Source organism: Polypterus senegalus, chromosome 2 (genome assembly GCF_016835505.1).
Source record: "Polypterus senegalus isolate Bchr_013 chromosome 2, ASM1683550v1, whole genome shotgun sequence".
Lineage (NCBI taxonomy): Eukaryota > Metazoa > Chordata > Cladistia > Polypteriformes > Polypteridae > Polypterus > Polypterus senegalus.
The window spans coordinates 266,413,312-266,438,854 of NC_053155.1; the positions used below are offsets into that span (position 1 = coordinate 266,413,312).

The window sequence follows — 25,543 nt, forward strand, 5'->3', positions numbered from 1 at the left end:
TATTCTTTGTTGCTCTGACCATTCTGATCATGCTGACCAGGCTGTAACGGACTGCTTTTGAAGAATGCTCCCTCCAAGGCATTTTGCTGAGGAGTAATTAAAAGATACAATGAACAGCTTTTCTCCTGCCTGATTATTGAATTGTCCTGTTACAGGATGTATCTTTCTTTATAAAATGTTACATTTTGGCCACATGTCTCATTTGTGCCTGATTTCAATTTAAACACAAGATTCATGTTAAATTATAATCTAGTGAGATTAGAATTAGAACAAAATGTCTGAACATAACATATGGCAATACACCATTATGTATTAAAAAGATACATTCGAGCAGTGCATATAAATCTACTAAATATAAACTATATATCCCTAAACAATTTAATGTAAAAGAACTGCAATACCCAGCCAATAAAAGGAAAGACTTAAAAATAACTTTGCAATTAAGCTTTTCAAACTAAAACACTTCCAGAAGTGGTTTTGAAAGAGTAAATTTGAGAGAATTCCAACAGGCAAACATGTCTTTTTCCTTTACTAAGGTAATATTAAGTTTATTTTGGTTTCTTTTTTATTACATTATTATTGTAATGTCCACTATATGTAAAAAAGGATCACTCCTAAAAGCCCACAACCTTTTATCCTGGCAGAGTATAAATCATCAACCACTCTGCCTAATAGGTTTCAGATAAATGTGGTTCTTTGCTAAAAGCTGAAAAGGAGAAAACAGAGACACACACCAACTATTAAAGTAAAAGAGTTGTGATATTTTTGGAGGTAAAGTAGATGATAAATTGTTTCACCTCAAAGATGATATATGAAAGTGACTTTTGAAGAATATTTTCTTTTACCTAAGTGTCACCACAGTATCTTGATAATAGAGGCTAACTGCAGTTATAAAATCCTTGCTAATATCTGGAATATCCTATTTAAAAGACGTTCTAAAAAAATACAAAAAGCAGCAGAAACTAGGGAAAGGCCAGAGGGAGTTAAACAAGAAAAAGGGTGTAGGACATTTAGCAAGTAACAGCTAGACAGAGTGAGGTCTGTGGTTCAGAATGAAGTCGTGTAGCCATGTAAAGCTGAAAAAAGAGCTCTCCAGAAGACTTAGTGCAAAGTTTTTGGATTAAATATCACATATTACACAACCAAGTGTTTTTTATTGCTTTCTCAAAGGTAAAAAATATAGACATCATGCAAGGAATTTAACTTCGGAAAAATTTTATCTTAGATAACTACTGTTGCATAACTGGCAAACATCTTTGCCCAAGGTGATAAATTACAGTTGTTTCTACACATTTTTAAAAACAAAAAGTTTGTTAAATGAATTGCTCAAGGTCAAACTGTGAACCAGCCTTAGGGATTGAACCTGTGACTTTGTATTTTAAAAATCCAACACCCTAATCTCTAAGACACACTGTAAACACTAAGTGTATACAGCCCTAATACAGTAAAGTATAACAAAGAGTCAGAATAGGACTTTCTTTTATTTAAAAATATACATAACATATTGACAAATTACTATGGCTTTATTTTTGATCAAACATACCAATATTTATTGGCTAGTTTACAAAATGTATGAAAGAGTAAAGAAATGAAATATCATATACTATATTACAGCATTTATATAAAAATAAAAAAAAATCCTGTGCAGTGCTATAGAGCTCATTGGAAATGCTTAAAATGATAAATGCTATACTTAACTGCATGTCTGATTGCAGTTCATATCCTTATTTATAGTATATCATTTGAACAATGCAACCAACCTAAATGAGATTTGAAGAACACATAATTCTAGAATGTGGTTATAAACATAAAATTTCACTGTAAGGAGATTTCCTTACAATTAAAAGGAACACAGCCAAATATCCTATGAAGCATTGCATTTTTAAAGGGGATTTAACATTCTGATATTAATTCAATCATAACCAACCCAAACTTGCATTATAGCAAGCAGTGCTAAATATTTTGTACACTGTTCACTCTGCTCAAGATTAATGTATTTTTCAAATAATTGTCTGGGAGCTGAAATTGAATCTGATCAAAAGCAAAAGTGAACCGTGGTCCATCATGAAGACTCAGTCTTCTATGACCTTTAACCATCCTCTTATAGCATCATATCATATAGCTGACCTCTGTCATCACTTTGTAATGGGGAGTTTTGAGTCACTGACAAAACACTATCAAATTGAAAACATATTTTCGATCATTTAATTACTGCTCAAAATGGAATTGTATCTAGCTCCACAAGTAACGTTTCATTCAAGCAAAGACATTTGGAGTGAGGAACCAGATGTTTAAAGGTCACTAAATCTTGGAAGCGGCAGGAAACATACCATGGTTATATAATACTATTTTTCTTTTAAGACTGTAACAAAAAGAACCAGAAACAGTTACAGTACTTTAGAATATCCCAAACACCCACATCATTTTACACTTTAGTCCCTTAAGAATTTGATATCCAATCTCTGCTTTAAACCTATTAATCAAAAAGGCGAATAACAGCATTGGTTTCATTACCTGAAAAACTGAAACTGTAACAACATATTTAGTAGCAAAACTTCATTGATTTTGCCCTCAAAAATAGTTTCACTCAACTTGTCAACACATGAATGCACACATACTGTACTAATAGTTACAATACAGTCAATTAATACACCTCACATATTTGTAAATTACACTCAAAGACTATCACATAATTTTATGTACAAAAACAATACAACATGAAAAAAATCAAACTGTACATAATACACACCATGCTGTAACTGCATTACAATGACACCGTTTTATTCCGGTGCTAAAGACAAAGACGCCTTTTTCTTAAAAAAACAATGTCTTCAGTTTGGCTACAATACCAATTTTTAGCAATATCGAAAGAATATAACCATGTTTTACACCTATAGCAAGGGTAATGGAGTTATGACACCAGGCTGGTATAAGACTAATGCAACGATTTATTCTAACAGTTTGCTGTATTCACAAAAGACGCTCGTTTTGCTCCCAAGAGTACACGTATACACAATCAATGTAACAGACGAGCAATAAAAACAAAGCAATAGAGTAGGATAGCGGTATGTTATCGGGTCATAATTACATGCACAATAAGAACAAAAAAACCTCCAACGTTACCCATTGTACACTGGAGAACTCCACCTCCTGTTCTTTCACTACCTCACATATAGTGAACTCCTATTCAGACTTGGGACAATTCTGCAGCTCAATCAAACTCACACCACAGATGCACCAGGCACGTCTAGAGCGGGAACAAGCAGTCAACACAACCAATCAGAAGATAGAGTAATATTTTCTATTAATAGCAACAAGGGTTGAACTACCAATCGTAAACAGTTATGGGCGTCTCCTGATGCGGGTCTGTTAGGCTGAAACGCGAAGCGCTCTTGTCAATTGCCTGTTTAAACGCCGACTGTATCTTACACTGTTCTGCTGAACTGTAGGTTAAATGACACCATTTAATTAGGGACATTATTTCTAAACCAATATATACGGTTTTTGTAGTGTAGAGCCGTGGAATGCCGCATACGCTTATATATAATAAGTCATAGAATTAACTGATTAAACTCAGGCTGCTGTTATGATTGTTTGTCCTTTAAATTGAGTTATACGCTTACAGAAGGTCTTTCGGGAGAGCGAAAAGAACATTATTTGTATTTTGAAGGGTGTTCAGCTAGTGCTTAAAAAGTCTTAAAGGAAAGCAAGGCATCCGCTTAAAGGGGTCCTAATGAGGTCCTAGTGGTGCCCTATTTCGGAAGCTATGGCAAGTGTTCGCGTTTGGTTCATTTGTGTGAAGGTGTAGACTCTTATCGAGATGGATACTGATCAGGAACTGGAGAAGTAAGTACGTTTTGGCAAACTCCTTTTAAAAATGAAAATGAAAAGGAAATAAAAACGAATCTGCCAGTTTGGTGGGAGTTCATTCACGCTCTTATTTGCAGTACATTGCGTAGAATGACCTAGTCGTTTACTTTCTGCTGATCAGAATATTATTAATAGATGAATGTGTACATCGAGTATGTATTAAGTAATCCTGCGCATTCTTCGATATCTGCCTACCGTTGCGGCCATGTTCCTGTGAAAACTGATAATCTTCTGTATTTCCTAAAGCTTTTCGACGGTGGTGTTAGCGAATGTCCACTAAGCAAATCTTAGTAATCTAGGCCGTTGTACTACTTGTCCTATGCGGTTCATCTAGCTTGTGTATGTGTTCGAATGAAAGTGCCTGAAGTAATACTCAGAAAATTTTTACTTGTCATCTTTACGAAAGAGTAGTTGAAGAAACTGAGGCTATGAAAGATTGTGTAAAGCGGGACGTTTATTGATAAATCAAACTCGTATGCAGTTAAGTAAAATTATGTATATGCTATAAGACAGTAATACCTTCTTAAGCTATATAAGTGCTATGTGTCGGCAGTAAACATTGTATAATACTCTTGATTTGTGAAAATTTGAGCCTCACGATTCGTTGTGATTCCCGCAACGAATGGATGTAGTTTGCGTGAATATAAAATATCTTTTGTGTCAGCACCAAATACAATCCCAATTATCTCCATTTTGCTCCAGTCCCTTTTTCGCACAAATTGATCACTCTCTCTTTCACACACAACCTGAGTGATTTGTTAAGTATGTCTATACTTCACAACGGAAAAGTGTGTGTGAGATATATAAACACACACAATTGTTATTGTTCTCTACTTGAGAGAGGCATTAGTATACCGTTGCATGTTGCAGTATAAAACGTGAGTATGCACACATCACTAGTTATGAAATATAGCACTCTATCAGTAGATCCATCCATCCATTTTCCAACCCGCTGAATCCGAATACAGGGTCACGGGGGTCTGCTGGAGCCAATCCCAGCCAACACAGGGCACAAGGCAGGAACCAATCCTGGGCAGGGTGCCAACCCACCGCAGGACACACACAAACACACCAAGCACACACACTAGGGCCAATTGAGAATCGCCAATCCACCTAACCTGCATGTCTTTGGATTGTGGAAGAAAACCGGATGTGTTTGTGCTATGTTTAAAAAGGTTGACCTTAGTTTTAGTAAATTAATTAAAACTTCATATGTATACAGTTGGATTAATAAATGTAAATTATGGAAGACTAATTTGATGTATTTAATATCCTGGGCAACTCAGGAACTCTGTTAAAAGATGCAACTCTGATCCATAACCTTGGGTTTTAAACCAATCCTCAGTCATGGCCTGTACTTTCTCCCCATGTCTCCGCGGGCTAAACTTCTTGATGCTCTGATTTTCTTACCCTTTCCAATCACTTGTGTGTTAGATTGTTTGGCACATCAAAATTATGAGTAAGTTTGTCCCTGCAGTGCACTGGCACCTAATTCAGGGTAGCCTCTTGCTTTGGAGCTACAATAGGCTCTAGCCCACCAGAGCATTTCATTGGATTAGCAAGAATTAAGGTTATGTAACATGTTATGTATTATTCTGGTAAAATCTATTGAATTTTCTCAGTGTGTTTGATCCTTTCTTTAACCAGTTTTAAGTTGCATTACAGTTTATCTTGATATATTATTTCTGATTTGCATACAGACTTCATTGTTAAATGATTACAACCTTTCTTTATATAAATATGATCAATTCTGTAAGTCACTCATATCAATAACTTATAGTTGATGTAGTGACTATGGGGCTAGAAAACAAAACTATAGGTTCACCACTGACTTACCCATTGACTTTGGGCTACTGTAAAAATGGGCAAGAAAAAGCAGTTCTGTTGTGGATCTGTACTTGTACAGTGTCTTCACTTGGTTTTTAATGTGATATGTACAGGTATATATGTTATTTTTTATTTTTTTTGTGTTTGCAATTTCCTAAATTGCTTAGTCCAAACACCATTGTGCTAGATCCAAACCATAAAAAACATCAAGAAAATAGTTTTTCTCAACCATCTGTGACTTTCTGCAGCTGTATAATTGATCAGTTTTGAAACTGAAAGAAAATATTATCCTCAATCTCTGTCAGTGTCTGAAATCTGTAATTTGCATGCAGTGGATTTAGACAGTGTTCAGACCACTTCACATGTTTCGCAGTTTGCTATGTTGCAACCTTGTGCTAAAGCCATTTAAATTATTTTTTCCCCCCACATCAAGCAACCCTCAATACCACAAAATGACAAAGCACAAACATGCTTTTAGAGTTTGTTTTTTTTTGAAAATATTAAAATATAATACTGGCACAGGTACTCCGACTGTTTGCTATGATGCTTGAAATTTTGGCTCAGGTGCATCCTATTCTATTTATAGTCTAAGTTTTTATACACCTTGTTTAGAGTGCAGCTGTGGTTAATTTGATTGATTGGACACAATTAAGAAATCATGGGGGAGTGCCATGGTAAGAAAGGTGATGAGGAACCCAATGGCCCCTCTGGCTTAGCTCCAGATAACCTGTATGGAGATCGGAGAAACTTCTAGAAAGATAGCCACAACTGCAATGCTCCCATGAACTGAGCTTTACAACAAAGTTGCCAGACAGAAGACTGTTCTCAGTACAATAAAAATGGAAGCCCACATAGAGTTTGCAAAAAGGAATCTAAAGAGCCCAGACTGTAATGAACATGATTTTCTGGTAAAATGAAATTAAGATTAGCATTATGTATGAAGAAAACCATGCACCACTCATCACCTGGGTAATACCATTCTAACTCTAGGGTTGTTTTTCCTCTGCATTGACTTGGATAATAGCCAGGGTTGAGGGAAATCCGAAAGGCGCAAAGTACAAATATCTTTAAGAGGGGTTGTTCCAGAGTAAGCTGTACCTCAGACTGGGTAAATGGTTCACCATCCAACAGGACCATAACAATATAGGAGTGACTTAGGGACAACTCTGGGAATGTACTTGAGTTACCCAGCCAGAGGCCGGACATGAACCCAATTGAACATCTCTCTCTAGATGTGAAAATAGCTGACCACTAAGTGTTCCCATCTAACCAGACAAAGCTTGAGGGGATCTATAAAGAAGAATGGCACAAAATCCCCAAAGCCAGATTTGCAAAACTTACTGTATCATACTCAAGAAGACTCCAGGCTATAATCTCAGCCAAAGGTGCTTCAGCTAAGTTCTGAGTAAAAGGTTTGATTGCTTGTGTCAATGTAATGTTGCAGATTTGTAATTTTATTATTTAAAAAAAAAAAAAACCCTGTTTAGTTTTTGTTATTCTGGGGTATTAAGTATTGCTTGATTTTAGGGGTGGGGATTTAAATGATTTTAACCCAAGGCTGCAACCTAACAGAATGTCTAAAAAATGAAGGTGTCTGAATACTTTCTAAATCCACTGTATACTCTTTATGTTCAATTAAATTGATAAACCTAGTGAATATTAAGTAGATCCTCTATTAACAGCATAGCAATTGGAATAATCAGGGTGTGAACTATAGGAAGTGCAAATGCTTGTACCATATAATTTAAATGTAACATTAAAAAAATATTGACGAGGTATTGTGTGGATTCAGGGTCTATTACTTAGCCAAGTAATGCAAATTCTGCACACAATTTTAAAAGTAATATGGGTGTTCACCCCCCATCAAAAAATTTACAAATATACATTTTCATAACATTTGTAATATATTGTTATAACTGACCCCTTGTCAATCTGTTCATCTTTATACAGTATATTTACATCAGTCGGTGTATTTTGAAATTTTATGATAAGTGCTTACTAAAGAATTTTAATAAACCTTTGTATTCCATTGCGCAACATTTTATATTTATTTAGAGAATGGCTCTATCAAAAAGTAATAATGTACAATACATTCCCAAATGCCTAGCGCAGTTGATGTATTTATACTAGTCAGCTTCATCCAGGAAATTTTCTAGGGTAATAGGCCTTGATTATACAGCTACTGGTTAATCAGATGTATTAGAAGTTCTGTGTGAGTATGTTTCAGTATACAATATTTGAAATTGGGGGCTAATATTATTGGTTCCTTACTGTGGAATATGCTAGATGCTGTTGGCCATGAATAAAACATTCCTGCCACAGGTGAATTCCCGTTTTACCTAGTGATTAACCTTGGCTTTGTTTTTGATTACTGCAAAATGCACCTTAACAGGGAACTGTATTCTTTTGAATTAAAACAGGTAATTAGTAACAATGTGAATTTTGGGATTAAATATAATTTCACACTCTAGTGCATCCTGTAAAAGTGGTAGAGTTGATTAGATTTGAATGTAATGTTTTAGTCTATATTCTTGTACTGCTACAAAGTTTTGGAGGATTTACATCAAAAGCAACATACACTAAATTGTGGTTTCCTTTAACCTGTTACTTACAGCATTAATGTTTACAGGCTGCACGTTTAAATTGCACATGCAGTGAACTGAATGTTTTAATAGGATGTACAATTATGGCAAAATTAATAATTGAGGTTTTTTGCATTTGATATTATGATTATAAATTTCAATTAACAGTACAATGAAAACTGTACCTTGTTTTGCTAACACAACAATCATTGTGCAGGGAACCACTTATAAATATGAAATTAAATGCTGGATTAGTTGAATTTTTTTTTAAAAAAAGGTATTGTTTAATCATGTTTATTTGTTAAAAGAAAAATACAGCACTATTATTTGTATTGTTTTAAATACAGTAAATTACTGATACAAAGGAACTAATTAAATAAATATACACACTATTGTCTGTACACACACCATATTGTTTTGCTGTTGGTATAGAGGAGCATCGGTAGTATTTCTTGACAAACTTCTGTTGAGTAATTCATTGGCTGAAAATACTTAGTGTTAGTTATTCTCTCCTCGTATCTACCTCCGGGGATCTAGAGTGCATCCCATAACTGAGCCTGACCTTTTAATTTACTTATTGATTCAGCGGCCTGCTTTTGAAGTAATGTTACTGGCCCAGCACATCAAAGCATAAAAAAAAATTCCATTGGCCATTATTGTAGAATATGTGAAGGATGTTACTACACACCTTATAGGAACACCATATTTTCTCCAGGGCTGTGGAGTCGGAGACAATTTTGGGTACCTGGAGTCGGAGTCGGCAAAACGTTAACCGACTCCGACTCCTACTAAATTTAAATGGGAATTAAAAAAGTAAGTTGAAATGTCCCAATTCACAAACAGTCATAATGAACTACTTCTCTGCTGTAAGAATAAAGCCCAATGCATGCAGTGCATAATGTTACCACAAAACGAACATGTCAAGTAACCATGAAACATGCTTTTCATTGACTGTATGTGTCACTATATGGGATGTAATGCACAGCTAAGGTGCGGCACCGCTTTCCGTTGTGTCGTGTTCCACTGTTACAGGGAACTGTGAACCTAGCCTAAAGCCCCCCATACATTTACAGATGCACTGCCGATTTTATAGGCCGTTCAATGAGTCATCACGCGTCAAACGCCTGAAAAATCATCTGGTGTGTTCTCAGCTCCGTCGGCTCCCCTTCGCTATGCGCTAGTGAATGGGGCCAAAGGAGCCGAGAACACAGATCTCCCTGCCTGTCTCCAGCAGAGGCTCGTTCTGCTGATCAGCTGGCCAGTGAGTGACACAATGCACTAAACTTGCGGCTGGCTGACAGAGGAGACAGCCACTGCAGCAGACAGAGGGATCACATTAGTTTGGATGGGGGCGGTGGTCGAGATTTTCGGCAAGCTGGATCTGCCCGTCCATGTGGACACCTGCAATCTCGCGCGCCAATCAATTGTGTTTGTCTTTAATCTGGCATTATAGTAGAGTGTTGGCTTCCTAGCCAGTAGTTCTGTGGTGAAATGACATGTATGTTGCCTTCCTTTCCTTCAATGGATGTAGAAAATACATTAGCATAGTATATACATACAGAGGAGTCGGAGTCAGGGAGTCGGAATATTTAGAAACTGAGGAGTCGGAGTCGGAGCATTTATCTACCGACTCCACAGCCGGAGATTGTTAAAGTAGAACTTTTGTGACACTTTATGTCAGTCGCTACAGTATCAAAAAAAAGATAGCACAGATCGCACGGACAAAAAAAACGAAAGGAAATTAGTTTAAGTCAGAGAATTTCAAAAACGAGGTTTAACTCAAATGCATCTATTGGTTACTTTGCAAAAAAAATATTAACTGCTGATGATGTGGATCGTTTTGGCTGTGCTGAAGTTCCAAACAGAGAAACCTATCCTAAATTATGGTACAAAGTCATTAAAAAGTCTCACAGACCTCATTTAAAAGATTCAGCATAGTGGGACACGAAAGATTCCAAATATTGTTTTTAAAGAAGTTCTGAAATAAAAGTGAAACTAATGAAATAGCAACAATGCGAAGAAAAAAAAATCTTACAAGTGTGTATCCGGAAAACCAAATACAGTGGTTTGGCGAGCGAAGCGAGCTGGAGGCAAAACCCCTTAGTGATTAAAAAAAAAGAAGTCTGTTCCCTTCCTTATATAGTTCCTTTTATGTTATGAGACCACTCCAGTTTGTTATTGATGTGGACCCCCAAGTCCTTGCAGCAATGAACCATCTTCACATTCACTTCCTGAATAGTGACAAGACGTAGAGGCTATTTGGTGCAACAAAAGTCAGTAAACATTTCCTTGGTTTTGCTTATGTTAAGTTTCAGACGGTTCCTTCTGAACTCCTCCCCCTTATCAATACACCCCATAAGTGCAGAATCATCTGAGAATCTCTGCCTGTAACATGACCTGATTTTATATTTATAGACTGAGTTGTACAGAGAAAAGGAGACAGGATTGTTTCTTGTACTTTTTCAGCATTGTTCAGATCCATATCATAGTCCTTGAGTCTCAGAAACTATGGTCTAATGGACAGGTAGTTAATTATCATGACACCATAGGTTCATGAACCTGCAGATCTTTGCACTTAACCCTTTATAAGGATAGTTGCGCTGGATGGTACTGAAGTCAACGGAAAAATAAAAAAAAACATAATCCTCATATTTCAGTAAGCTTCCGGGTGAGAATAAGCCTTGTGGAGCAGATAATAATTGCATTCTCCACTACAATCTCTGTCCATTGGGCAATCTGCAGTGGGTCTAGATGGTCTACCAAAAGATGTTCATCTAGTCCAGGACGAGCTTCTCAATTGTCTTCATGATGTTAGACATAAGTGCCACTGGCCTGCAATTCTTTGGTGTAGAGGCACCTGCCTTCTTTGAAACCAGAACAATGCAGCATGTTTTCCATAGCAGCGGCACTTTTGTGATACTTAGGAAGAGATGAACAGGTGACGGATGATACTACAAAGTTGATCTGCAAAAGTATTCATAATATGAGGACTGACTTCATCTGGTCCTATAGGCTTTCCTGTGTGTAGCTTCCTCAGTTATCTCCTCACTTGGTCTTCAGTTATAGACAGTCCATTCTGATTGTCAGAGATGAACTCCTCACTGGCCATCCCAGTTGTTGATGTAGTAGGGATGGTGTTGTGGGGATTGGTCATTGGAAGAAGATGGCCATGGGAGAGAAAGATCTGTTAAAAATTGATTCATGGCATTGGCTTTGTCCATGTTCATTTCTAGCACATGAGCCCAGGATTGCTTGAGTTCAGTAATAATGCCCAGTCCATTGGAAATTCTTTCATGTTTTTTGAGAAAGTTTGCTTTCTACTTTAATTTTGTAAGCTTCGCTCCTTTCACTCAACCTTTTCTTTAGCACTTACTGGGTGTCCTATAGAGCATCTCTTTTGCCAGATTTGAATTTTCCTGTCTCATTCAGGAGACATTTTATGTATTTAGTAATGTAGGGCTTGTTGTATGGAAAGCAACACACTGTCTTTGAGGGTACACAGAAGTGTATCTATAGTCTGTGATGCAGTGAATGATCCCTCAGTATCACATCCTTGTGATTTGCATCATTTCCTGGCCTGTTATTTAGAAGTAGTCATTCAGAGTCATTTCATCCTTCATTGCCTTCTAGTAACCGGCTTATAGCTGATAATAAGATGAATTAGGCTGTGGTCAGATCCGCCCAAAGCTGCCAGAAATTTAACTTCAAGGCATCTTCAGCACTGGAATAGAGCAGGTACAGCTTGTAATTTCCTCACGTGGAACATGACACAAACTGATAGTTTTTTCATTGTTACTTCTAAAGTGACATGGTTGCAGTCACTACATATTATAACTGCAGGGTCAGAATCAGTGAAAATTAGGGGTTTGGGAGCCGAAAGAATCATTTCCATTACTGAGGCCCCATTTGCAGAGGGAGGAATATAAATCTTGATAAGGATAATGTAACTTAGTATTTCCCTGGTCAAATAACAGGAAGAATGTAAATGTGTGAATTACAAACTATAGTTTTTACTATATGCTCCCTTTTATACCATTCCACATTTACATAGAGGACCAGTTCCCCTCCTGCCTTTTTACCACACTGCTCTAGGTCACTGTCTGCTTGATTAAGATTAAATCTACCTATTTCATGTATATCAGGCTTAAGCTAGCTCTCCATAAGGTTCACCGACAAAAGCGCGAGAGACATATGCACCCCGACAAAACTGCGACGGACAAATGAGCACCGACAAACCCGCTAAGTGGTTTTCGACAAATGCGTGCCGACAAAATCGCCACGACAAAATTGCGAGAGAGGCCAAGAGAGTGGGACGCCCTTGCTGCAATTCTTCCTACATATGCAGGGCGTGATCTTAAGGACTATCTGCGTGCCGTGCTGATGGCATGCCGCGTCTCACAATATTGACTTCTAAAATAAACATTATTATTATATGCTTTAAACTAGTAATTCATATTTAATGAAACTTTCGCAATTTTGTCGGCGCGATTTTGATGGTGTGTTAATCATCGCTATTGTGTCGGCGCGCATATGTCTGTCATGCAAATGTCGGGTCACACTCCATAAAACACAAAATGCCACTGTACCTATATGCATTGTGACCTGCTATGAAAGCAGACCATTCATATATGTTATTTCAGAGCAATCAAACATTGCCCATTACAATAGTTGGCAAACCTTGCCTTACTTTATTCTCACTGTCCTCTCCATCTTTGTACAAACAGCTATTACAGTACAGTTGATTTGATTTGCTTAGGTGCTCAGGTTTGCAGCGCAAGTATGTGATTGGGAGTATAATAAAACCTACTTTTATTTTCTCAGTGTTTTTTATATTTCCAAGTGTTTCAGACGTAAGGTAGCCTTCTGATCCTCTTTGCGACCCTTCCCTAGTCAACATCCCATCCAAAAGTCAGAAGTGACAAGATGGTGCCTGGGTTTGCATTGACTGTAGGCCATTTGTAAATTTAAAGCCAGAAGCCAGATCAAATCTAATTATAAACCAAACTAGCAAAAGAAGGTCAAAAACAAAAGGAAAACCGAGAGGACACAGTGCGTCTGTAAGAAGGCTGCTGTTTGCACTGCACCTAAAGTCTGATGTAAAAAATATATACAAATTACTTAAGTATAACACAAACATTCCTCCTCCTTTTTATATTAAACTAATAGCCCTTCTGAAAAATCAGCCTTCACCACCATTCACCATTCTAAATTGTAAAAATGTATGTCAATTTTAAAAATGGGATTGTTAATTGGGGTTCTTCTATATTATTAAAATAAATTTACATGTGTATTTATTAATTAAATCCTATAAGTAACATAAGATTAAAACGTTAATGTTAAAACAACTTGTACTGGTATACAAAAGCAATCAATTTCCATCCATCCATCCTCTTCCGCTTATCCGAGGTCTGGTCGCTGGGGCAGCAGCTTAAGCAGAGAGGCCCAGACTTCCCTCTCCCCAGCCACTTCTTCCAGCTCTTCGGGAGAATCCCAAAGGCGTTCCCAGGCCAGCCGGAGACATAGTCCCTCCAGCGTGTCCTGGGTCTTCCCCGGGGCCTCCTCCCGGTTGGACGTGCCCGGAACACCTCACCAGAATGGCGTCCAGGAGGCATCCTGATCAGATGCCCGAGCCACCTCATCTGACTCCTCTCGATGCGGAGGAGCAGCGGCTCTACTCTGAGCCCCTCCTGGATGACTGAGCTTCTCACCCTATCTTTAAGGGAAAGCCGAGTCACCCTGCGGAGGAAACTCATTTCAGCTGCTTGTATTCGCAGTCTCGTTCTTTCGGTCACTACCCATAGCTCATGACCATAGGTGAGGGTAGGAGCGTAGATCAACTGGTAAATTGAGAGCTTTGCCTTACGGCTCAGCTTTTTCACCACGACAGACCGATGCGGATGCCGCACCGATCCACCTGTCGATGTCACGCTCCATTCTTCCCTCACTCGTGAACAAGACCCTGAGATACTTGAACTCCTCCACTTGGGGCAGGATCTCTCCCCACAACCCTGAGAGGGCACTCCACCCTTTTCGCTGAGGACCATGTCTCGGATTTGGAGGTGCTGATTCTCATCCCAGCTGCTTCACACTCAGCTGCGAACCGATCCAGAGAGAGCTGAAGATCATGGCCTGATGAAGCAAACAGGACAACATCATCTGCAAAAGCAGTGACCCAATCCTGAGTCCACCAAACCGACCCCTTCAACACCCTGGCTGCGCCTAGAAATTCTGTCCATAAAAGTTATGAACAGAATTGGTGACAAAGGGCAGCCCTGGCGGAGTCCAACTCTCACTGGAAACGGGCTCGACTTACTGCCGCAATGCGGACCAAGCTCTGACACGGTTGTACAGAGACCGAACAGCTCTTATCAGGGGTCCGTACCCCATACTCCCGAGCCCCCACAGGATTCCCGAGGGACACGGTCGAATGCCTTTTCCAAGTCCACAAAACACATGTAGAGGTCGGGCAAACTCCCATGCACCCTCCAGGACTCTGCTAAGGGTGAAGAGCTGGTCCACTGTTCCACGACCAGGACGAAAACCACACTGTTCCTCCTGAATCCGAGGTTGACTATCCGGACGGACCCTCCTCTCCAGAACCCCGAATAGACTTTTCCAGGGAGGCTGAGGAGTGTGATCCCTCTATAGTTGGAACACACCCTCCGTCCCCTTTTAAAGAGGGGACCACCACCCCGGTCTGCCAATCCAGAGGCACTGTCCCGATGTCCATGCGATGTTGCAGAGACGTGTCAACCAAGACAGTCCTACAACATCCAGAGCCTTAAGGAACTCCGGTATCTCATCCACCCCGGGGCCCTGCCACCAAGGAGTTTTTTGACCACCTCGGTGACTTCAGTCCCAGAGATGGGAGAGCCCACCTCAGAGTCCCCAGGCTCTGCTTCCTCATTGGAAGGCATGTTAGTGGGATTGAGGAGGTCTTCAAAGTACTCCTCCCACCGACCCACAACGTCGAGTGAGGTCAGCAGCGCACCATCCCCACCATATACGGTGTTGACACTGCACTGCTTCCCTCCTGAGACGCCGGACGGTGGACCAGAATCTCCTCGAAGCCGTCCAAAGTCGCTCTCCATGGCCTCTCCAAACTCCTCCCATGCCCGAAGTTTTGCCTCAGCAACAACGAAGCTGCGTTCCGCTTGGCCTTGCGGGACCTATCAGCTGCCTCCAGAGACCCACAGGACAAAAAGTCCTATAGGACTCCTTCTTCAGCTTGACGGCATCCCTCACGCGGTGTCCACCAACGGGTTCGGGATTGCCGCCACGACAGGCACCACCACCTTGCGGCCACAGCTCCGGTCAGCCGCCTCAACAATAGAGGCACGGAACATGGCCCATTCGACTCAATGTCCCCACCTCCCTCGGGGCGTGGTTGAAGTTCTGCCGGAGGTGGGAGTTGAAGCTACTTCTGACAGGGGACTCTGCCAGCCGTTCCCAGCAGACCCTCACAACACGCTTGGGCCTACCAGGTCTGACCGCATCTTCCCCACCATGAAGCCAACTCACCACCAGGTGGTGATCAGTTGACAGCTCCGCCCCTCTCTTCACCCGAAAGTGTCCAAGACATATGGCCGCAAGTCCACGACACGACCACAAAGTCGATCATCGACCTGAGGCCTAGGGTGTCCTGGTGCCAAGTGCACATATGAACACCCTTATGCTTGAACATGGTGTTCGTTATGGACAATCCATGACGAGCACAGAAGTCCAATAACAAAACACCGCTCGGGTTCAGATCGGGGGGCCATTCCTCCCAATCACGCCCTTCCAGGTCTCACTGTCATTGCCCACGTGAGCATTGAAGTCTCCCAGCAAAACGAGGGAATCCCCAGAAGGTATGCCCTCTAGCAACCCCGCCAGAGACTCCAAAAAGGGTGGATACTCCAAACTGCTGTTGGCGATACGCACAAACAACAGTCAGGACCCTTCCCCACCCGAAGGCGGAGGGAGGCCACCCTCTCGCCCACCGGGGTAAACCCCAATGCACAGGCTCCAAGCCGGGGGGCAATAAGTATGCCCACACCTGCTGGCGCTCTCACCGGGGCAACTCCAGAGTGGTAGAGAGTCCAGCCCCTCTCAAGGAGATTGGTTCCAGAGTCCAAGCTGTGCGCCGAGGTGAGTCCGACTATATCTAGCCGAACCTCTCACCTCGCACTAGCTCAGGCTCCTTCCCCTTCAGAGAGGTGACATTCCACGTCCCAAGAGCCAGTTTCTGTAGCCGAGGATCAGACCGCCAAGGTCCCCGCCTTCGGCCACCACCCAACTCACACTGCACCCAACCTCCTTGGCTCCTCCCATAGGTGGTGAGCCCATGGGGAGGAGGACCCACGTTACCTCTTCGGGCTGTGCCCGACCGAGCCCCATGGGTGCAGGCCCGGCCACCAGGTGCTCGCCATCGAGCCCCACCTCCTGGCCTGGCTCCAGAGAGGGGCCAAGGGAAAACGTTGTCCAAGTCGTCCAAGGTTTTTATTCTTCATTGGAGGTTTGTTGAACCGCTCTTTGTTTCATCCCTCACCTAGGACCAGTTTGCCTTGGGTGGTTCTACCAGGCATAAAGCCCCGGACAACATAGCTCCTAGGATCATTGGGACACGCAAATCCCTCCACCACGATAAGGTGACGGTTCAACGGTGTTAATATATAGCAAACCTTAAGAATGATTTTGATAGTAACACAATGTTACATGCTGATACCTGACTAACTCCTTGAGCAAGGTGCACTAATTAAAGCAGAAGCGGCACTGCAAGAATCTGCTTTTCAGTGTATATTCCTCAACAATATAATGAACCATAATGCTCAGACATGCTCTCATAGTTCTACTCCACCACAAGTCGGTCGTGGTTGCATAAAATGCTGCTTGTTTCAGATTGATTTTGATTTTTGTCGGACATTTAGAATAAAGTGAATGCAATGTGACTATAAAAGAATAAATGTATGAGGGGATGACTTTTCTTACGCTGACTTGATCATTTTTAAACACCTTCATTGCACGCAGTTTTAATCTGATCCTTCTCTTTTGATAAACAAAACATAATAAATGTTATCTGATTTTTACATTCAATAGCTTCCTGTTTACGAATATGCATTAGCTTAGAGGTATAATTAATGTTTATCTGTGCTATGGACCTAACATTATTAGAACTTAGTACTGCTTGGTTTGTTTTAATGTATTGTTCATACAATCAGCCAAGCACATGGCTGCAACTCAATGCATTTAGGTATGTAGACATTATCAAGACAACCTCCTGAAGTACAAACTGAGCATCAGAATGGGTAAGAGAGGTCATTTAAGTGACTATGAATGTGGCATGGTTGTTGGGGTCAGATGGGCTGATCAGAGTATTTCAAAATCCGCTGATCTACTAGGATTTTCAGGCACAGCCATCTATAGAGTTTACAGAGATTGGTCCGAAAAAGGGAAAATATCCAGTGAGTGGGGATTTTCTCTGCTAAAATGCTGAGATCAGAGGAGAATGGCCAGACTGGTTAAAGATGATAGAAAGGCACCAGTAACTCAAGTAACCATGTGTTACAATCAAAATATGCAGAAGAGCATCTCTGAATACACAATATGTCAAACCTTGAAGCAGAATGGCTACAGCAGCAGGAGACTATACCAGGTGCCACTTCTCTCAGCTAAAAACATGCAACTAAGGTCTCACCAAAATTGCACAACAGAAGATTGGAAAAACATTACGTGGTCTGAGGAGTCTTGATTTCTGCTGTAGTTGGATGGTAAGGTCAGAATTTAGTGTCAGCAACATGAAAGCATGGATCCATCCTGCCTTATATCAATGGTTGAGGCTGGTGATGGTGGTATAATGGTGTAGGGGATATTTTCTTGGCACACGCTGGGCACCATAGTGCCAATTGAGCATCATTTAAATGCCACAGCCTACCTGAGTATTGTTGCTGACCATGTCCATCCCTTTATTACTTTGGTTAACCAGGTCATAAAGGAAATTGATTCTGTGGACAGGTGTGCTTTATACACACAACGAGTTGAGATCAGGAGCATCTGTAATTGACGTGGCACACTGCCAATCTGTGGGAGCCAGAATTCTGGCTGGGTTGTAGGGGATCAAATACTTTTCCCTCAATGATATGCAAACCAAATTGTAACTTTTATGTAATGTGTTTTTTTTCTGGATTTTTGGTTGATATTCTTTTTCTCTCTCTCTCTCGCTCCATTAAAATGAAACTACCTGTTAATTTCCTTGTAAGTGAGCAAACTTACAAATTAAGTAGGGGATCAAATACTTATTTCCCCCACTGTAGTCTGGATTATAAAACTCCAAAACAATTCATACAATTGGATGGGTACATTGTTGGTATTTATAGATATACATATCACCAACAATGTTCTGGGTCATTATAGATTTCTAATGCTTCTGTAAAGGGACCCAGTGCGAGCCAGACAGTCACCGCACACTGTTTCACTGCCACAACCAGTCTGCAATTTGTGACACCTAGTAGTCAAGTCATTATGCTTCTTTTCCTTCCAGACCCTCCCTTTTACATAGATCATCAAGAAGTGGTGTTCATCAGACCTAACAATACTTTCTTTTAGGATTTGTGTTTCTAGCCTGTTGTAACTGTGCCTTTTCTTCACAAGCAGAAATAGAATATGTCTTGGAAATTATCTTGCATAACCAATTATTGGCACATTGTAATGTTGTTTTGTTTTGTTTTTTTGTTTGTTTGTAAAAGGTGTTCCTTGACTGACGGTAGGTTCTCAGTTTATCAGTACAAGTAGTGTCACTCTGTTTTTAGTGTGGTCATGAGTAGTTGGTTTCTGACAACAGGAATGTTATTGGCTGGACGTTTAGGGTACTAGTGGTGCTTTTGCAGTATCCCCATGGTAATGATACATTCATGATGGTGCATCGAATAGGTAAAACGGTACATCATTTAAAGTTACATAACTTTTCAATCTAGCCCTTTCTCTGTGTAAATTGCACATGGTCATGCAATCCATTGGTATCTGCCTACCTTTTTAAGATGAATTTTTAATAGGAAACTGTGGTTGTTGTAAGTATATTAATAAAGTAGCAGGATGAACAATAGTACTCTTGAATTTAAGTCTGTGGCAAACAATTTATGGAATGAATATGCATCCATTGCCAAAAATGTACAAACCATAGAATTAATTACATTGTGACAGTGTTTTCATTTGATACACTGCCAATGTGAATATTGACAGGTTTAAGTAAAAAAAAAAAAAAAAAATTCTAAATCTGTCATCTAATAGGAGTTTATAACCAATCTGAAACAATTACTTTGCAGCAGCAAAATTCCATCAAGATTGCAGGTTTTCTTTTTTTGTCTTTAAGTCAATATTTGGGGGAAAAAAAAAAAAGCTTTTATGCAACCTTACTGTTTTTAAATTTTAATTATAGAACGTAACAATAAATTACTCATTTACCCTGAAATATGTTTTGGAGGATATCTTAGTTAAAATAATTGTTAGCTGCCTTTTGGTTGAAGAAAAGCACTGTAGGTGACAGGTGGTTTTGGTAACTGTAAAGCACCTGTTAAGGCCTATGAACTAAAGTTTGTGAATAGGGGCTGAATGCAGCTGGGGGTTCAGCGTGGAGTACTAATAAGTTCTCGCACTTAGTAACAACTTGAGTTTCTGCTTAACCTTTCTAAATGCTTCCTGCAGTTGCAGATTAGCCAGCTGTACTGAGGATCTTGTGCAGCTTTTTTTATTCAGCTAAGCATGGCAGTGTGCCCACAATGGTTGTGTGGCCCTAGTTAAAGAAAGGGACTTGCATCCAGGAGAAGGCTTATAAGTGGAGAGTTTCCACTTAGTGGCTGGCTGACTGACCTTGAGCAAGTGAAACTAACTTTCTTAGCTATTGGAAAAAGCTCCCTTTTGATATGTACTGATGAACCTTTATTTCCAAGTGCTGATTTATAATTTCTAAGCCCGGAGTGTATGATTTTTTTCACTTAGTTTATATGTATGTGATCTTACATTTCAGTTTTCAGTGCAATAACTAATACCTTTTTATATCTAAAAAATATTTTTAGCATGTATTCCTTTTTTTACAAAAGATTAAATAAATCACCACAAGGTTTATATAGAATAGCTCAATTTACATAGCGTATTCCTATAGTGAATACTATTAAAAAGGTTTTTAAACCTATGTGGAATTGCTTCCACACTGATACAATTGTGGCATTGGCAGGTTTAATGACTTCTCGGGTTTACCCGATGAGTTATCAGTTGATATTGAGCCAGTAGTCTTTTGAATTCTTGTGAAATGATTTGTTACATAAAAAAGAAACCTGGACATTTCCCTTAAAGATTTTCTAAATAAATAAACGTGCAGTGAGACGTTGGCTGTGTTGTCCCAATATCAGTTGGAGATCTTTTTTAAATAAAGTTTATCAAAACCTCTGCATGATTTTTATGTTTATTTTTTCACTCTGTACTTCCTGAGATTCATCTTGAAATCACTACTTGTTAATTTCCTCCAGTGTCCTCAACTACATGATTCACTGCTTAACCAAAATATTTCTGATGGATCAGCTTTACTGATTCCATTGAGAATTTTGAAGGCTTGGATTAGATAACCATATTACTTTCTATATTCAGCACTGATTTGTACTTTATAAGTGTGATACTGTATACGCCTTAGTCCATGTACACACTTGGCTACTTCTCTGTCCTTCGCTGGGTCAATGCATATCAGTTAAACAAACTTTCAAAAAAGTTTTTCTATTACCCCTTTTGATTTTGATGAAACTTGGCATGAGTTGTAGCTACCTTCCATAGCTCAGAAATATTTTTTTTATTAATTTCCCTTTGGAGGTTACTTTTCTTTACCACAGAGAGTGTGAAAGTGATACTTTAGAGTGCTTCCTTATGGATTGTACATTTTATTTCCTTGTTAAACCATGCCTCAGTTATTACTCATTTGAAATCACAAAAACAATGTTTCGAATTGGTATGGTCAAATTTAACTTTTGTATATGTGCAGGTTTCTTTATTCAAGGTCAAAGTGTTTTTTTTCTACTTGGAGTAACAAGTCTTTTTTTATGCATAGTGCTACTTGTATTAAAAATATTGACCTGTTACACTCTCTCTCTCATATATATGCATACAGTACAGTAATACAAAGAGTACACAACACATTTTTCACCCTTATTTGGGCTCATCAGGTGTATGCACTCAGAATCCGTGCCTGAGACGAAGCCTACACATACATCTGACAAGCCCCAATAAGGGTATGATGTATATATTTGCTTTATTTGTAATTATTGTGTAGTGTACTGAGCTTATAAAAGACCGCTTACTAAGAGTAAATCCATTGCTGTGGTCAGGGGCAAACCCATTTATGCTTAGTTTGTCTTGTCTCCATTTGTGTTTCTTAACATTCATTTTTGTTTTCTGTTTTCTTACAGTAATATATATGATTTCTGTTATGTCTCATTCTTAGTACAACTCATTTCTTAAGATCCTAATGACATGAACATGCAGTAGATTTTTGTAAGCATAAACAAATTGTTTTCTAATGCTTTGTGTTGATCTTACAATTCAGAAAAAGAAGTTTGTAAAAGCATTCAGTATTTTATATATAGCCATCTTGCATTCCGTCAAGGAAATTCATTCGTTACTGCTTGAATTACCTCACACCATGTATTCCATTTTTTTTTCTTTCCCAAAAATGTCTGTAGTACTAAAGTGTCTAAAATACAATAAAACTGCTTATAGATAGCATGGCTATTATTTCTAAGTTTTGTTACATTTTTAATTTTTTTCCATTAAGAAACAATTGCCTTCATACTTGGCAAATATTTTAAGTGAATGTGAATGGTAGGCATAATTCATCTTTACAATATTTCTAGTGCATGGTGGTGTTGTGTTTTTTTGTTTTTTTTTTTGTTTTACTTGTAGTTGTCCCTAAATCAGTTTGTGTCTCTGTACCTTTAGGTAGTGCTGGGCTGTATGACCGATATTCTAAATCATGGTATTTTTCAAAATTATACCAGTTTCATGGTGTTCTACAGTATTTTTTTCCCCCATGCATGAGTGGATGTTAACCACATTTTCCACTGCAATTAATGCAGAAGACTGGCTAAGAATAAACTGGATATTTTCAACCACCCAAAAAGGCATTTAGACTTAGTCAAATATTCAGAGGTGCTTGTCAAAAGTTGTATTGCACTGAACATGTCTTAGAAAAGGAATAAATGGTGAATTTTTTTTGTAAACCAACTACACTTTCTGTTAATGTTAACAATTTCTGTCCACCGACACGTTAAAGTGACTTTTTAAACAGCTTTTCCATCATTTAAACTGCATAATATTTAAAATAATAAATAATAACAATAAAATAAATAATAGTGCAAATTCCAGTAATAATAATATTACTTCAAGATTTCAAGCCTAGGTGCATTGCACAGTATTCACCAAATAAAAATAAAATAAAACAAGTGCAACTTGGTGAGACAGCTTTACCAACTGAACCATCAATAAGGCAAATTGCATTAATATGGACCTTGCTTCAAGCTATGCTATATACATAAAAAATAAAACTGCAACTTACATTTTATAATGCTATTTGTGGTATAGCCCTACGGAAGCGAAATAGGGCCATAGTGAGGAAAAAACAAACTATATGTCGAGAATAAAGTCGACATGTTGACTTTATTCTTGACATTTCCACTTTATTCTAGCTGTTTATGTGGAGATTAAAGTCGACATTTCCACTTTATTCTCATAGTTTATTTTTTCATTAAAGTAGAATGTTGTAAACTAAACTTCATCCTAAAATCAATGTTTAATTTACTAGATTTTTTCAAACCCTGTCAAAAGTTAATGTAGCACATTAAATGCTTTGTGTTAAGTGTTCCCCAACCCAGTTTTTAATCGCTACGCGCTTCTTAAACTGATTTTATCCACACTAAGAGGAGGCGCAGGCAGGGATCGCTGCACAGAATACATTCACTTCATGATATTCCTGCTCTCTGAACATTTAGAATGCTAAGATAAACACTTGATATCATTTTCAGGATGAAATGCATTAAAGCAGGTATTAAACTTGCACAGTAGTCAAGTGGTAGTGCTGCTTCCTCGCAGTAAGGGGTCCACAGGTGTATGTTCAGTGTATAGAACTTTATGGCAGGTGTGACAAGGCTTCAAAAAACTGGATTTATGAATGGGTATCACACAGGTTTAATTTAAGTATTGTGTAAATGTTGGGTTTGTGATCTGGTGGTCGGAGATACGAACACGGAAATAAATGGATCTTATTCTGAGTGGGCCTTCTTTACTGCATGCATGCTGTCTCTATCTGACGTACCAAACCCCCAGTTCCTATCCTTCCTTTTTCTTTTTCCACATAACCAATCACAACACAATAAACATCTTTGTGAAAATAAAACTAGTTATAAACTTAGACTACGGAGTGTTCAGATCTTTAAAAAAATCTTCGTTATACATGTTTAAATATGCCATCCATTCAGGATTGCGGCCATCCCAGCAAGCATTATGTGCGAGGCAGGAGCAAATTATGAATGTGGCGCCAGCACATTGCAAGGTGAATTACGAGCAACACATACACTAGCAGGGTCAATATAGCATAACAAAACCTCACATCCTACATTACTTTAAAAGGAATCTGAAGCACGCGGAGTAAACCCATCTGAAAGTCATGCTAATTCAAGGCAGGGAACACCCAGGACCCCCTTGCAGCGTGGCAGCAGTGCAACCTCCACACCACCGTGCCCTCACATGATTAATACATGATATAATTTTCATGATGAAATGCATTAAAGCAAGTATTTATCTTAGCATTAACAAATTACCCGCGCTTCGCAGTGGAGAAGTAGTGTGTTAAAGAAGTAATGAAAAAGAAAAGGAAACATTTTGAAAATAATGTAACATGATTGTCAATGTAATTATTTTGTCATTGATATTGAGTGTTGTTGTCATATCTATCTATTTATATATATATATACATATCTATCTATATCTATATCTATATATATCTATATCTATATAGATAGATAGATATGACAACAACACTCAATATCAATGACAAATATATATTGTCAACGGCACCCAGGCACAGACAGGCAGACATCTTGTTTTGCACAAACCACCACACGTTTATTTACACTATTTACAAATTATGGTCACAAAGACCCAGAACAATGGTCACAAAGACCCAATCCACACCGTGCACAGTACCCCAATCAGTCAATAATCCTGGCCACAATGCCTTTCTTGGGCGCCTCCACTCTCCACTGCTTCGTCCTCCTTCCACCCGACTCCAGCCCTGAATGAAGGAGACGGCCCCTTTATAGCTGACCCGACGAGCACCTGGTGTTCCCGGCAGTCCTCGCTGGCCACGCCCCAGCGTGGCGGAAGTGCCGGCTGTCCTCCCGCTGCTCTCCTCGGCGTTATAAATCTTCCCCAGCACTTCCTGGTGTGGCAGGAGTGCTGGGAAACAAGTCCCAAGGCATTGGGCGCTCCTGGCGGTGACCACGGGCTCCTACAGGGAAAGGCTTCCATGCCCTTGACCCGTGGTCCCCAAAGCAACCCGAAGGCGAACCCCACGTGATCCAGGCAGGGCTCTGACCCTCTTCCGTCCCTCCTGGCGTCCCGGCCGGGTCATGGCCCCTGGCATCCCTGACTATATATATATATATATATATATATAGCAAAATACCTGTGATTGGCAGCGGAGAAGTAAAAAGAAAAGGAAATATTTTAATAATAACGTAACATGATTGACATTGTAATTGTTTTGTCATTGTCATGAGTGTTGCTGGCATATATATATATATATATATAATATATATACATATATACATACACACACACTGACACATATACAAACATATACACTGTGTGCACAATTAGGCAAGTGAGTATTTTGACCATATCATCATTTTTAATGCGTATATTCCAACTCCAAGCTGTATTAACTTGAATGCTTATTGGATTTAAGCACGTCAGGTGATGTGTATTTGTGTAATGAGGGAGGGTGTGGCCTAAGGAGATCAACACCCTATATCAAGGTGTGCAGAATTATTAGGCAGCTAGTTTTCCTCAGGCAAAATGGGCCAAAAAGAGATTTAACTGACTCTGAAAAGTCAAAAATTGTAAAAAGTCTTTCAGAGGGATGCAGCACTTTTGGAATTGCTAAGATATTGGTGTGTGATCACAGAACCATCAAACATTTTGTTGCAAATAGTCAACAGGGTCGCAAGAAACGTGTTGAGAACAAAAGA

General features: G+C 39.4%; 2 protein-coding genes across 3 annotated transcripts in view; one reads left to right on the forward strand and one right to left on the reverse strand.

Annotated features, from left to right (window-relative positions):
• lnx2a (ligand of numb-protein X 2a) overlaps positions 1 to 3,225 on the reverse strand; it is a 152,211-nt gene extending 148,986 nt beyond the window's left edge. The window contains exon 1 of the mRNA XM_039745495.1: positions 3,124 to 3,225. The gene's annotated coding sequence lies outside the window, so the exon portion shown is untranslated. The remainder of the gene's footprint in view (positions 1 to 3,123) is intronic.
• A 202-nt stretch (positions 3,226 to 3,427) lies between these two features.
• The window catches only part of si:ch211-140b10.6 (protein POLR1D-like), a 44,268-nt gene continuing 22,152 nt past the window's right edge, over positions 3,428 to 25,543 (forward strand). The window contains exon 1 of one of the 2 annotated variants that reach the window (XM_039745499.1): positions 3,428 to 3,846. In XM_039745499.1, the coding sequence (XP_039601433.1) occupies positions 3,821 to 3,846 (26 nt within the window). In that variant the 5' untranslated portion in view covers positions 3,428 to 3,820. The remainder of the gene's footprint in view (positions 3,847 to 25,543) is intronic. The other variant, XM_039745497.1, reaches the window with a different exon arrangement.